At 36.9% G+C, this 14,619-nt stretch overlaps 1 protein-coding gene across 1 annotated transcript; it reads right to left on the bottom strand.

Moving 5' to 3' along the window:
* LOC109843201 (protein NRT1/ PTR FAMILY 1.2-like) lies at positions 2,685–13,560 on the bottom strand. Its single transcript, XM_020412137.1, is given in 6 exon segments — positions 2,685–3,781; positions 4,305–4,516; positions 4,519–4,550; positions 4,553–4,856; positions 4,942–5,159; positions 13,480–13,560. Coding segments are annotated over 6 exon segments (1,752 nt in total). The 5' UTR covers positions 13,529–13,560; the 3' UTR covers positions 2,685–2,844.

Below are 14,619 nucleotides of genomic sequence, written 5' to 3'. Positions count from 1 at the left end.
ATGACTCACATTAGGTTTTCTCCCATTCCATAACTCATAAAATATAATAACTGACTTTGCAGAAATTCTATTTGAAATATAACTTACAGTAAATAATGATTCTCCTCAAATTTTTTTGGAGAGATCAGAATGAGACAATATGCATCTAACTGCATTCAGCAATGTTATGTTCTTTCTTTTAGCAATACCATTTTATTATGGTGTATATGGAATTGTTGTGGATCTTTTAATTTCATGTTGAATACAATAACTCTAAAAAGTTTTTAGGGTCATATTCCCCACCCCTATCAGTTCTTAAAATTTTAATTTTCCTTTCAATTTGGTTTTTTTCTTCTGTCTTGTATCTCTTAAGCCATTCAAAGACTTCTAATTTTCTAGAGATAAGATAGACATGTATAAATTTAGAATAATTATCTATGAAAGTAATAAGATATTCTTTATCACTATGAGTTCTAACACTTAGGGAACCATAAATATCCAAGTGTACAAACCCTAAAAGTTTATTGGCTCTTTCTCCGCCAATAAAAGGTTTCCTAGTCATTTTACTAGTTAAACAATATTCACATGGTGACAATTGAACCTTAGATAATATAGACAGCTAGTTCAATATGATTGTTTCTTTTATTTTTGAAACACTAGCATGTCCTAGTACCGAATATCATAATTCAAACTTAAAAATATATTAGGACAAGTAGTTCAAATCTAAAAATTTATTATCAAAATTATTACAAACTACCGAGTGAATGCATAATTTAAGCTCGAGAACATATTTTTTCATAGCATACACTTTATTATTTTGCTTATAGATGATCATTTGATGCCTAGTTCGTTGTCTATTTAGAGTTGATCTGTCCTTGCCTAGTTGTGTTAGATTGAATCTATAGTCTGGTGGCCGCATAGTTGCAAATAGTCACAGGGGGAAGCACCGCTGATGAGGATTTGCTTAGTTGAAAAAGTGTAGCCACCAGAAAACAAAAATTGTGGCAACAGGTTATAGATGAAGCTATAGTGTAATATTGTTACATCGAATAGAGCTCAAACCTTGAGGAGGATGGCAAGATACAATTTTTTAAAAGAAAAGCTACTTTGGAAGTTAAAAATAGAGACTTCTGAACTCTTTGGTTCTCTCACCTCTAGTGATTTTTCTCACAGAGCTTCTCCTCTCTTTGAGTTCCTCCTCTACAACACTTTTCTCCTCTAAATTCTCTCCCTCCCCCCATCCCTAAAAACCCATTCCCATAAAACTTCCTCATCTTCTCTCTTATCTTCCTACCCTATTTTCCCCTTCTTAGTCCTCTGTTTATTTTTTTGCTCTGACTTTAATTTCACCCACATATACCCATTTACTCCGCCACCAAATCATCATGAATGATGACACTAAATCCATTATCACCAAACTAAAGTCTCTTTCTTTCATCAATGTCCAAAAAATAGAGCTATATATCATCACTGATGAGGATAATAAAAATACCCTATATCCAAAAAAAGATCTCTCCTTTTTATTTTTCTGATAGACAAAACCTTCTCAATAGCATCAAGAACAATATTCTTGATGCTTTGGGCTTTCCAGACAAAGTCAACATCTCTGAAGCTTTATCAAGGACGAGTTTTGCCTATTTTCAGGGAGAATGAAATCTGAAACACATCCTCTTGAATGGGTCTTGGTCCTTCAAAAACGAGTTGATCCTCACAATACAAGGTGAAAGAACAAACTAGCAGAGGAAATCACATTCAACACTACAAATATATGAGTTCAATTCCACAATATCCCAGCTTGTTCTTTCACTCCCACTATAGCCAGAAAGCTTGGTTCTCTCGTTAGCACTGTAGTATAGCTCAATTGCAGATAAGTGCCCCGTAGTATCGTTCAATTGTGGGTAGACCTCCTGTAGTATCATTCAATTGCGAGTGGACCCCTTGTAGTTCTAACTGTGCGGATGGATCCCCAGTGTGAAATCCTCTTAGAAGAGTAATAATATTTTGTAGAGACAGAAACCCCCTGCGGCTCTATTGGTGTAGACATGCCCTCATTTACTAATTTTTTTTGACTTTTAAAGGAGTAAAAAAAAAGAACAATTTTTCACTTTAGCCCTATTAAAATTTTTTATTATTAAAATCGACCCTTTTTTCTTTTATTTACCAAAACCGACCCGATTTCTTGATTAGCGGCTTAATCACATTCCTAATTAGTCGGGGTTGCCAACCCCGACTATTTAGGAAATTAATTTTTAGGATTTAGGGCTTCTAATTAGGGTTTAAGACCCTCCTAAATAGTCGGGGTTGGCAACCCCGACTAATTAGGAATGTGATTAAGCCGCTAATCAAGAAATCGGGTCGGTTTTGATAAATAAAAGAAAAAAGGGTCGATTTTAATAATAAAAAAATTTAAAAGGGCTAAAGTGAAAAATTGTTCGTAAAAAAAAACTTCAATGAGAGGGTCTATCTACACTTGGGAAAATAGCAGGAGGGTCTATCCGCACAATGAGAACTATAAGGATCTATCTGCACATGGGCCATACTACGTGGGGGTCTATCCTCAATTAACCCAAAAATAATCTGCGAGTCAAAACGGCATCCAACATTAATATAGTGAGAGACAAAGCCATCAGAAAATAGGATCTAAACCAGATAACCCTCAACTGTACAAATAAAAGGGAACACACAACTGTATGTCATATTTCGTAACATTTGAATCCACTGTTTTATCACTACCTATGATTAGGCAAAGAGAGGGAAACCCTAAACAGTTTAATGCATGGTACTCATTTTCAATCGTCCCCCTCAAGAATTATTTAATAATGATCAAGTAAAGTACCAACACCAGCTGATTATTAACCAAGAAGCTCACAGGATAACTGAAATCTTCGGGGACTTCTCAAGCATCTCATCTCCTAATGCTGTATGATCATCATCATCATCAACATCATCTTCCTTCTCTGCATGAACCTTATTCAATCCCTCCTCTCCATAAATCCAGCTGCAAACCAAGAAGTAGAAGAAGTTCACCCCACTCAACACTGCAAGAAGCCAATAGTAATAGTCATAGTGCCCTTTGTTCAGATTATCAGCAACCCAGCTCTCACCTCCATTCTTCCCTGTAACTCTCTCGAGCACCGAAACGATCAAACTCCCTACCAAATTCCCAATCCCCATCCCCAAAGCAAACAATGATACCCCAATACTTGCCATACTCTTGGGGAACTCTGAGTAGTAGAACTCAATCTGTCCAATAATGAAAAAAGCCTCAGATAGTCCGGTTAGGCAATGCTGCAGGATAAGCCACATTGCAGACATGTCGACTATAGCCTTCGCATTGTTCTGCAGTCCCTGATCAATAGCTTTATGTCGTCGTTTTGTTTCAATTAATGCAGCAGTTGCTGTAGCGATAATAGAGAGGAAAAATCCTATACCCATTCTCTGTTTCAGGCTGAAACCACGAGGCCTGCCTGTGATCTTGGAGAGCGGAGGGACGATTATTCTGTCGTAGATTACAACCCAGAGGGTTAGGGTGACGATTCCGAAGACGACGAAGGATCCTGCAGGGATCTGGAATTCACGGCTGACGTGGCGGTCCATGGTGTTGGCCTGGACCACAGGGAAGGAGTGTTGGCTGATGACCACGGCGGGTATAATGCAGGTTGACCAGAGGGGCAGAACACGGACCACAGATTTGAAGTCTTCTACTTGCTGGACCGTGCATAGGGTCCATGGATTGATGGCTGAACCATCAGGGTTTAGTTGCTTTTCGGGGTTTCGGATAATGCAGGCTTTGTTCAGGAACCTGCAATAATGTTCGACGTGAAGTTATGATATGTGTGAGTTAAAACTTCATTCCAATACACTAGAACTTCAAAGTTGTTATGATGTTTGAGGATTTAGTTTTATACGCTAACAAGCCCCAGCCTGTTGCAACAGAACTCCAAAGTTTTGGTGAGCCCTAGGGTTTATGCTTTTATTTTGGGTTAATATGCACATAGACACGCTGTTGTATTTCTGTTTTGGACTTACTACCTTTGTGGTTTCATTAATTGTTGCATGCAGCCGGATAGACCCTGCTTTAATTTTGCTTTTTTTTTTACCAGTGGTGACATTTTGGCATGCCCCAAGGTAAAATTAGCATGTCTAAAGTTGGAGGTTAAAAGAGTCCATAAAACATAACCCAGGGGGTCCATCTGAAACAATGACATTACCAAGGTAGTAAGTCCAAAACAATGACACTAGCTACTGGTTGTATACGCGCAATTAACCCTGATTTTATTTTCTAACAAAATGAGCCAACTGTAAAGAGGAGAAAGTTTGTTTACCTCAACTTGTCAGAGGGGACTGTGAGACTAGAACCCTTCTTGTGATGATACCACCCATGCGTAGTATTGGGTGGCAATGAAAGGCGACGATTCTTCACACTCACTACAAATACTTGAGAAAAACCCGAGAACAAACTCTTATCCGGTTTAACTTTTCGATAAAGAGGATATCTGCCAAAATGCGGCGGCGTCACAATCATCATAGTGACACTAGCGGAATGCCAAATCCAACATTAAATCCCTTAGATCTTGTACATAAACAATGACAGTAACCGCAACGATGATGGAGGTTGCAACGCATGCATAATAAAAATTGAAGTAGGATTGCAGTTTCCTCTCGTTCTGTGGATCATCCTTCCTTTCCAATTGATCAGCGCCGAAGGTTAATGAACAAGGCCTGATGCCTCCAGCTCCAATGGAAATAAGAGCGAAAGAGGAGAACAAGAGCGCAAGCTGAGATGAAGTGGCAGAATTACAATTTCCAGAGGAATCGTCACAGTTTGCAGGCCTGGCTCCCGGGAGAGCGGCACTCAACCACAGAAGAAGCATTCCCTTTGAACAGCACATAATATCAATTTATAGATGTAGCTGATAAATTATAGTAAGAATGTAAATGGAGAGGAGAGAATTTTCTTACAGCTAAGCTTATAAATGATCCCAGTGCAATGACTCCGAAGCGACCAAAGTAGGAATCAGAGAGGGAAGCGCCGAAAATGGGCATGAAATTAGACAGAGCATACCATATTAAGAGAACATTTGCACCGGTTGCAGTGGTCATATGGTAAACTTTTGTGAGGTATATGATCATGTTTGCCAGAAGCCCTTGGCTTGCAACCTTCTCAAAGATTTCATTTGCTGGAGAGAAAAGAACATTGAACAGTCTCATAAGTATTCAGTAATTATAGCTGCAGTTTATTGATATTCTTCACTAAAACTTCCTAATTATATATTGAGAAACTGTCGGTAAAATAGGCTAAATAGCACTTATATACCCTATCGTCTCACCTACTTTTCACTCATATGCCCCCACTTGTATTTCGTAGCAAGATAATACCCTTAGGTTTTTTAAACTTGCACTTGTATACCCTCACTTGCTTTTTTTTTTGGTCAATGAAAAAATTTTATTCATTTACCAAAAATATGGAAATTATGTACATCTCTATCTCACGTTGAGAAACTGTTTCAAAAAACAGAAAATAGCTGAATCATAGAGATATCAGCCAATCTTTATGTACATCTGAAATTTGACTATTTAAACAGATTGTGTATATATCTGTTTTGATGATCTTCACCAGTTGATCTATTCTCTTGAACCTCTGTTTGAAGCTTCTTCCATTCCTTTCTTCCCAAATCCTATACACAGTAGCCGCAAGAGCAAGTCTCTTAATCTGTTTCTTGAATCCTTTCCCCATCTGCCTTGTGTTATACCAGTTCAACAATATACTCCAATTACATGTTTGCCAATCAAACTTAAGCCAGTTGATGATAGCTAACCATACATCTCTTGAATAACTGCAATCAAAGAATATATGCTCTCTGTTCTCAATTCCTGCACACAGAAGACATCTGTTTGTACTGATAATTCCTCTTCTTAACAACCTGTCTTGTGTTTGAAGTCTGTTCATTACTGCAAGCCATAGCACAAATGAGTGCCTAGGGTAATTTAGTTTCCCCCATACCGTATTAAACCAGGGAACTTGTTGTTTTTCAGGAGAGAAAGCAGAGTATACTGCTGACAACTTGGTTTTAGAGTTTATGTAACAGTTACCAAGCAAAAGTTTCAGATTGTCAATACCCCCAACTTCATTCAAAGCCTTATCTCTACACCTGAGGATCTGTTTCCACATCCAGGAGTCTCCACTTTTAGCTCTGACATTCCATACATCTCCATGTTTTAAATAGTTCCCATGTATCCATTTCACCCATAGTATTTCCTTGTTTATATGTATATACCATAAGCTCCTCATAGCATTTGCCAGGTTCCAAGAATATGCAGAGTAGATTCCCAATCCTCCTTGCTTTTTCCCACAGCACACCTTATCCCAAGAGACCAAAGGAGTTTTGTAGGAGTTTTCAGTCTTTCCCCATAAGAATTGCCTACATATTTCATCAATCTTCTTCACTACTTTTACTGGCAGAATGAAATTTGACGTCCAATAGTTTTGAATACCCAAAATCACACTTTTTATCACTTGAACCCTTCCTGCATATGACAGATTTGAATGTCTTGTCCACTTCTTGAGCTGATTTGTAATATTATCTATCAATGGGTTGCAATCCACATATGATAACCTCTTACAGATGAGAGGAACCCCTAAATATTTGAATGGTATAACTCCTTCAGAAAACCCCAGAAAATTTTTGATTTGTGTTTTGGTTGCATCATCAACCCCTCCAAAGTAGATAGAACATTTTTCCATGTTTGCTTCCAAACCTGTTGCAGCACTGAAGTCTCTAACACATTGAAACAATTTTTGGACTGAAACAAAATCACCTTTAGCAAATAGTAGCAGGTCATCCGCAAAGATGAGATGTGTGATTTTGAGATTTCCACACCTTGGGTGATACTTGAACATCCTGTCATTATTTAACATCTCTAATCTCCTTGATAAGTACTCCATCCCAAGTATGAAGAGGTATGGTGATAAAGGGTCACCTTGTCTTAAGCCCCTCTTTCCTTCAAAATAGCCTTGCAGCGAACCATTCAGAGATATAGAGAATCTTGGTGAAGTTATACAGGCCATTATCCAGCTAATATATTTCTTTGGAAACTTCAATCCTTCCAGCATCATCCTTATAAAGTCCCAACTTATTGTGTCGAATGCTTTCCTGATATCAATGTTCATCATGATTCTTGGGGATATGTTCTTTCTACTATAACTTTTAACAAGCTCATGAGCCAAGGAGATGTTACTTGTGATTTGTCTACCTTTGACAAAAGCACTCTGTGCTCCATTTACAATACTCCCCATAATTGGTTTAATCCTATTCACAAGGATTTTTGAAATGAATTTATATATGCAATTGCAACAGGATATGGGCCTGAAATCAGCTGGGGATACTGGACATTTCTTCTTTGGTATAAGTGTAATTGCAGTAGAATTAATCATACCCAGCAGTTTCCCATTTTTGAAAAATTCTTCAATAGCTAGCATCACCTCCTCCCCTATTACTGGCCAAGCAGACTTATAAAATGCAACACCATATCCATCTGGCCCAGGTGCCTTGTTCTCATCCATTGAAAAAATAGTGTTCTTTATCTCTTCTTTTTGAGCCTCATCAAGAGCTAGTTTGGCTCTGATAACCTGCTCACTGATGTTATAATAATGCTTTTTGTTTAACTCCTTAAGAGCAGCTCTCATCAGCTTAAGCCTCCTACAGACTGTAAACATTTTGCATCCCTTAACTTTTGTTTGCCAGATATTAGATACAGTGGGGATGTAGCTATCATGCTTAGACCACATATTGAAGAACCTGAAAGGCTTCTTCCCAATTGAACTTTCCTGGAAAAGAGAAACCAAGGCAGGGGAATGGTCAGAAAAATGAGGAAGTAGAAATTCCACCTGACTGGCATTGAACATGTTTAACCATGAATCATTCACCAAGGCCCTATCCAATCTGCACCACACTCTAGTGTCTTGATCCTGCTTATTGCTCCATGTGTAAAAACATCCAGTTGTTTTAAGATGATTGAGATGATAGTCTTCAATAAAATCCTCAAAGTCTTTTGTTTCAGATTCAGTGACAGTTGCACCTCCCAGCTTTTCCTCACCATTTATAATTGTGTTGAAGTCCCCACACATGATCCAAGGTTCATTTCTCAATGACTGCTGTATAGCCTTCAATTCATTCCATAGCCCTTTCCTAGCCACCAAATGATTAAAGCCATATACAGATGTAATTATGCATTCTGTTCTCCCATCAGAAGATACCACTTTACTTGTGATACTTTGATCAGACATGGAGATAACCTGAACATCCAATTTTTGTGAATCCCACATGATTAAAATCCTGGCTGATCTTTGATTATTGACATTTGAATACCAATTCCAATTTCCTGCAATTTTTTTTCCTGCCTGAAGAAGTTTACCACTCTTTATTTTTGTTTCAAGAAGTGCTATATAGGATAGATGATATTGGGATATGAAGTTTCTCACCAAGTGTTGTTTAGAGGATTTGTTTAATCCTCTAACATTCCAAAAGGCAAGATTCATCATTACTCTCCCCCTCTATCTAATGTAGAGGGATCAATATCCAAGATATCCAGAATAGTAAAAGATTTTCCAGGAATGATATTCTTATTTTTAAACCTTTTTGAACATGAATCCAAGGCTTATTCCCTGATGCAGAACCCATAGAACAGATACTACCTGTGATATTTTCCCTGACCTGCATAGCATGCACAGCACTATGCATTGCTTGCTGTTCTGAATGCACAACATGCTCACCATTATGCACTACTTGCTGTTCTGAGTTTGCTGTATTTTTACTCTCACTAACATTTGCCTTCTCAATTATCAAACAATTACTTCTTTCACCCCCTGTATCAGAATTATGCACTTCCTGATAACTGGTGTTTGAAGGAATTGTAGTATCATTTTCAATAATAGCTTTTTCCTTCCCAACATCATCAGATTTTTGAGACTGGCCTTGCTTAGGAATCCATTTTTGAGTTTGCACTCTCCTCCTACAGGTTTTTGTGTCATGTCCAACCTGTTTACATGAATCACACCACTTAGGTTTAAATTCATAAATCACCTTCTGAATGTACTGTTTTCCATTAGGACCTAAAATGATGATCTTGTCAGGGAGTGGGGATGGTATTTTAACCTCAACTAGCACCCTCGCATAAGCCAAACGCTGTTTGTTTGCAGTCAATCTGTCAGTAGCAAGGAGATTAGGGTTAGGGTTAGGGTATAAGCTTGTTTTTAAAATATGATTAATAATTTTATAAAATTAGACTTTTAATCGTAGAAATTTTTAGGAAAACGAGAAAATAAAAATACTCTTTTAAAAATAATAATTAAATATTTCAAAATACCAGAAAAATTATTTTAAACTAGTATTAAAAATTTCACGGTCATTACAAAGTTAATCTATCACACCTAACCTTACCAACAAATAGAGAGGCTTCCACTTTCGAAACAGACATCTAACCCCTATATCCAGAGAGAGGAGGGAAAAAAGGAGGGCTACACTCTCTGCGGGGATGATTAGAAGCACCATCAAGAAAGAGGGAGGAATTGAAGACATAAGTTTTGAGGCTACACGACCACCAGAGCACCAATACAAGCCAATCCACTATACCAGATATCCACTTTCTCACGGGAGCTTCTCCCTCAAGTTCCTTCTCTTCTTTAGGGCAATCTATTTCTTATCTGAGGAACATGTTGGAGAGAAGTTAGGAGGCGAAACCCCAACTTTACTTTTATTACCTTTCTGCCAAACTCCAAAGCTTCTTTTTTTTTTGAAGTAAAAACAGGGCAATGTGTCCTATTCAAAAGAGTTATTATATAAGCCTAAGATATATGCTCTAACAATTATTATATGTTAGGGATATGGTTCTAATTAACTGGGAAGGAGGAGAGGACCCTGGCCATCACCCCTTCTAGCAAAAAATAAAACCAACAACACTAGCACATAAGAATAGATAAAGCATATGAAAAAGGCTGATCAAAAGAATATACATTGTTAGAGTTGAACTTGCAGCTCAAAAGTCTGATATGAGTCAGAATTACATCTATAAATACACAACAAGGAAAATAAACCTAGAGGCCATCTTCAAAATAAACTTATTGTAGTATATGTTATAATGCTCACTAAAACACTAGGAGGACATATTAAAACATCTTCATTCCATTCATCATCATCAAAAGAAATTGAATCATTTTTTTCCAGTGGGAATATAGTTGAGATTCATCCCAATTTCTATTTTTCTGTTATCTGCAAACAAACTAGCCCAGCTTTTATCAGATTTTATATCATTAGCCTCAGCCAAAATCTTAGCCTTTTGCTGTTCAGTATTTCCATCAGACGGAGAACCAGTATTCAATGGATCAGATTTTCCCCCCTTTTCCAGCTCAGAATTCACAGATTTATTCAAGATCAGCGGATTTTCTTTGTTTAAAGTTGGATCTATAGTATTGTTTACTTCCGCATTCAATGTAACAGTAACCTTTTTACTAGACAGGATCGATTTATGCCTTGAATCACTAAGCGATTTCTGAAACTCATGATTTAAAGAAGAATTAACAGAGTTTTTACCATTATCCATCTCATCTGCCCATGATACCCTAGCAGATCTTCCAGATCCAGGAGTGGGAAGAAAATCTGATGCCTGCATAAGCTGATCGTCGGAATCATCTGGTAATCGATTTGTACATACTCGATCCTTCACTGGAATGGCAGAGCTCAGAATTTCCACCATAGATCTAGTCTTCTTCTCCCCTTTTGGACCAGTTGAACCCATTTCGGCTAATCAAGTAAAAATCTGGTTGCATATTTTTCCATTCGGCAAATTCTAAGGGCTCTAATATTTAATAACTAATAAAAAAAAATTTACTACATCATCTTGATCCATTGCTCTTCACATCTTGGAAATCTATATTCTTTGTTTTTCATTTTTCTATAAATTATTCATTTTGATCTTAATTTCTTTCCAAAAAATCCTGTTTTTTATCCTCTCTCTTTATCTAAAGGTAATATGCATACAAGAATATTAATCTAATCCCGTGCTTTGCACTGGTAACAACTAGTTTATAATATAAAATGACATCAAAAAAGTACAGAATAAACTAAATAAATAAATAAAAGTCTTGTAATATCTAAAGGAAAAAATATTTTTAAAATGATTTTTTTTTCCTTCCTAACATCTAGAGGAATATAACTATTTAAGTTTCTCATTCTTAATGTCCCTAACCATTACACCAAAACTCTGAAGTTTTGGTAAAAATTAAGGGTTATAGTTTTATATTATAACATGTCCTTGCGGGTTGAGCACCCTTTTCTATGGGTTGAAACCTGAATTCAGGAGGCAATAATATTGTTTTCTAAATCCACATTAAATTTGCGGGTCAGCAAAGTTTGAACCTGGGTCTTAATGTTCCTAATCATTACACTGGAACTCTAAAGTTTTCATGAGGGCATGTTCAATGTAGATGCTGAGAACTATTTTCTTCAATTTTATGAGATTTTCTTAACAAACGAAATATTTGCATCTTAAGAGGCTTGGGATTAAATGAAAAACATTAGGCATGATCTCAAATATATACGCAACACCATAATATAACTTTGATTTCATGTAGGAGAGGTTTATCAATAGTACTGAAATAATTGAGGTTGATGAACATTAATAATGGATATATATTATCATTTATCTTCTCAATATCATCTCCATTAGACCACTGCTTTAATAACAACGGTCTTGAACCAAAGAACCAAGGTCCTGAACACAAGATCTCATTTAGCTCATCAATATTCTTGAATTTGATCAGAAAAATACCAGGCTTGAGTAAGAAGACCTCCGGCATAAATTTCTTCCATGTTTTTTGTACATAATTATCCATAGCCTTGAATTTTACATTCAGTCCCATTACTTGGCATACTAGTGAAGATTGCCATATTAAAACATCTTCATTCCATTCATCATCATCAAACGAAATTGAATCATTTTTTCCAGTGGGAATATAGTTCAGATTCATCCCAAACTCTATTTTTCTGTTATCTGCAAACAAACTAGCCCAGCTTTTATCAGATTTTATATCATTAGCCTCAGCCAAAATCTTAGCCTTTTGCTGTTCAGTATTTCCATCAGACGGAGAACCAGTATTCAATGGATCAGATTTTCCCCCCTTTTCCAGCTCAGAATTCACAGATTTATTCAAGATCAGCGGATTTTCTTTGTTTAAAGTTGGATCTATAGTATTGTTTACTTCCGCATTCAATGTAACAGTAACCTTTTTACTAGACAGGATCGATTTATGCCTTGAATCACTAAGCGATTTCTGAAACTCATGATTTAAAGAAGAATTAACAGAGTTTTTACCATTATCCATCTCATCTGCCCATGATACCCTAGCAGATCTTCCAGATCCAGGAGTGGGAAGAAAATCTGATGCCTGCATAAGCTGATCGTCGGAATCATCTGGTAATCGATTTATACATACTCGATCCTTCACTGGAATGGCAGAGCTCAGAATTTCCACCATAGATCTAGTCTTCTTCTCCCCTTTTGGACCAGTTGAACCCATTTCAATGAAAACTTCATCATCTTCTTCACTCCGAGCTTCAGGATACTCCTCAGAGATAGCTGAATTCGATGTAGAAGCTCTTAGTCCAATCTCTAGGATTTTTTTTCCACTAATTTTCTTCTTCTTCGCCATCAAACACTCAGAAATCACGGCGGGGGAGCAAGATAGCAACCACAAATTCGCCCGCTATCTTGCACCATTAAGACCGCCCCTTAAAAATTCACATACATGAGATTGACTTCCCAAAATACGAGTAACACATAACACGCCCGGTGGGACTCGAACCCACGATCGCCTGATTAGAAGTCAGACAGCCCTCACTTGCTTTTGATAGCACTTATATACCCTAAAATTTTTAAAATTGGTACTGAAATACAAAGAAGTTTTTAAAACCGACACTTAAATACCCCAAAATTTTTTAAAACTTGCACTTGAATGCCCTCAAGTTTGCATAACTGAGGGTATTTATATATGCAAGTTTTAAAAACTTTAGGGTATTTAAGTGTCAGTTGTAAAAATTTTAGGGTATTTTAAGTGCCATGGAAAAAAGTGAGGTATATATAGTGCAAATTTAAAAAACCTTGGGGTATTTTCTTGCTGCCAAATACAAGTTGGGTATATAAGTGAAAAGTAAGTGAAACAATAGGGTATATAGGTGTTATTTAGCTGGTAAAACATCGCCCTTAATTAAATCCATTAAACAGTAGTCATCAGAAGAAACAAGAACAATGTCACCAAGGAGTTAAGACGATATCCCAAAAAGTTCAATCAAACCAAAAGCACATGGGTTCATTTAGGCTTGTAGATAGCAAAAGAATTAAAATTAAAACAAGACGCTTGATTTTTTTTAAAATACTCGTTCCGCTCTGTAAGTAAAAGAAAAGGATATTTGATACTTGTGGAGAAAGTTTAGACAGAATCAGCACCGATGATAAAAGGAATAGTCCTGAGGCCACCCTTCTTCGCTTGTTGCATGCTTTTTTCCTTCTCATCTTTACCGAATTCTTCCATTAATTGCCTCTGGTTTCCGCAAGAAAAACAAGAGAAAGAAGAAATGAAACAAAAAACTGCGAGCAAAGAGAGGAGTAACAAGCATCTCATTTTATTCTCAGGAGCAAGCATCTCATTTGCCGCCCTAAGCATTCTTGTCTGGTAGCATTAGTTGAAGCAAATTTCGTTAATAGCTAGGCGATTGTCATTATCCTTCTCCTTACTAGAAATACCTGCAGGAAATTAATTATTTGATGGTAATCGATTCTTCATTCAACTTCAGTTCATATATCCTAGTATTTGTTTTTAAGTGAAATGTCATTCTACAGGGGGACCATTTGTAACGTTCAACTGTCCTGTTGCAGACGAAAGAGCCGCGCAATTGCAGATGACATTTGGACTTCAGCGGCTAGCTAGGTCATGTATTCTTCTCTACTGGTTCGTCAATAAGTTTCTAGTACTGGTGCATATTTTCTCTTAAAAGCAGAAGGAAAGAGGAAAACAACAAGCGTTACAAAATCTTAGCAAATCACCTTAATTCGATTGATCATTAAAGTTTCAAGGGCATGTTAAAAATTCAAGAGGAAAAAGGACTCAATCACATGATTGAGGAAATCCATAATATCAATCAGCTGCAGAAGAAAAACATGACCCATTGCACAAAGTTTCTCAGGAACTACAGTTAAATTTTTTTTTTTTGTTCCGAAGGAGACGAATGACCTTGAAAATATTGGCCACGTAAGAACACTCAATCAAGAACTAAATGAAAAAAAGACATAAAAAGTACAATCACCTATGATAAAAAGGATAGTCCTGAGACCACCCTTGTTCTCATGCTGCCCATGCATAGTTTCTTCCTTTGCGCTTGCAAGTATTTCGCCTCATCTCCCTCCTTCCGTTATATGGAAGAATGTGAATTCGAAGTGAAGTAATTAGAGAGCATCAAAGAGCACCCTATGCATTACTATTTCAGTGATTAGTTTGTAGCAACCCTTTTAGGCTTATTACAGCTTGCAAATTGTATCCATTCCCCACCCACCCCCCAAACAAAAAAAGGAATATATCTTTAGCGTCAA

This window comes from Asparagus officinalis, chromosome 5 (genome assembly GCF_001876935.1).
Source record: "Asparagus officinalis chromosome 5, Aspof.V1, whole genome shotgun sequence".
NCBI classification, from domain to species: Eukaryota; Viridiplantae; Streptophyta; class Magnoliopsida; order Asparagales; family Asparagaceae; genus Asparagus; species Asparagus officinalis.
This window is presented reverse-complemented; position numbering and strand designations above follow the sequence as displayed.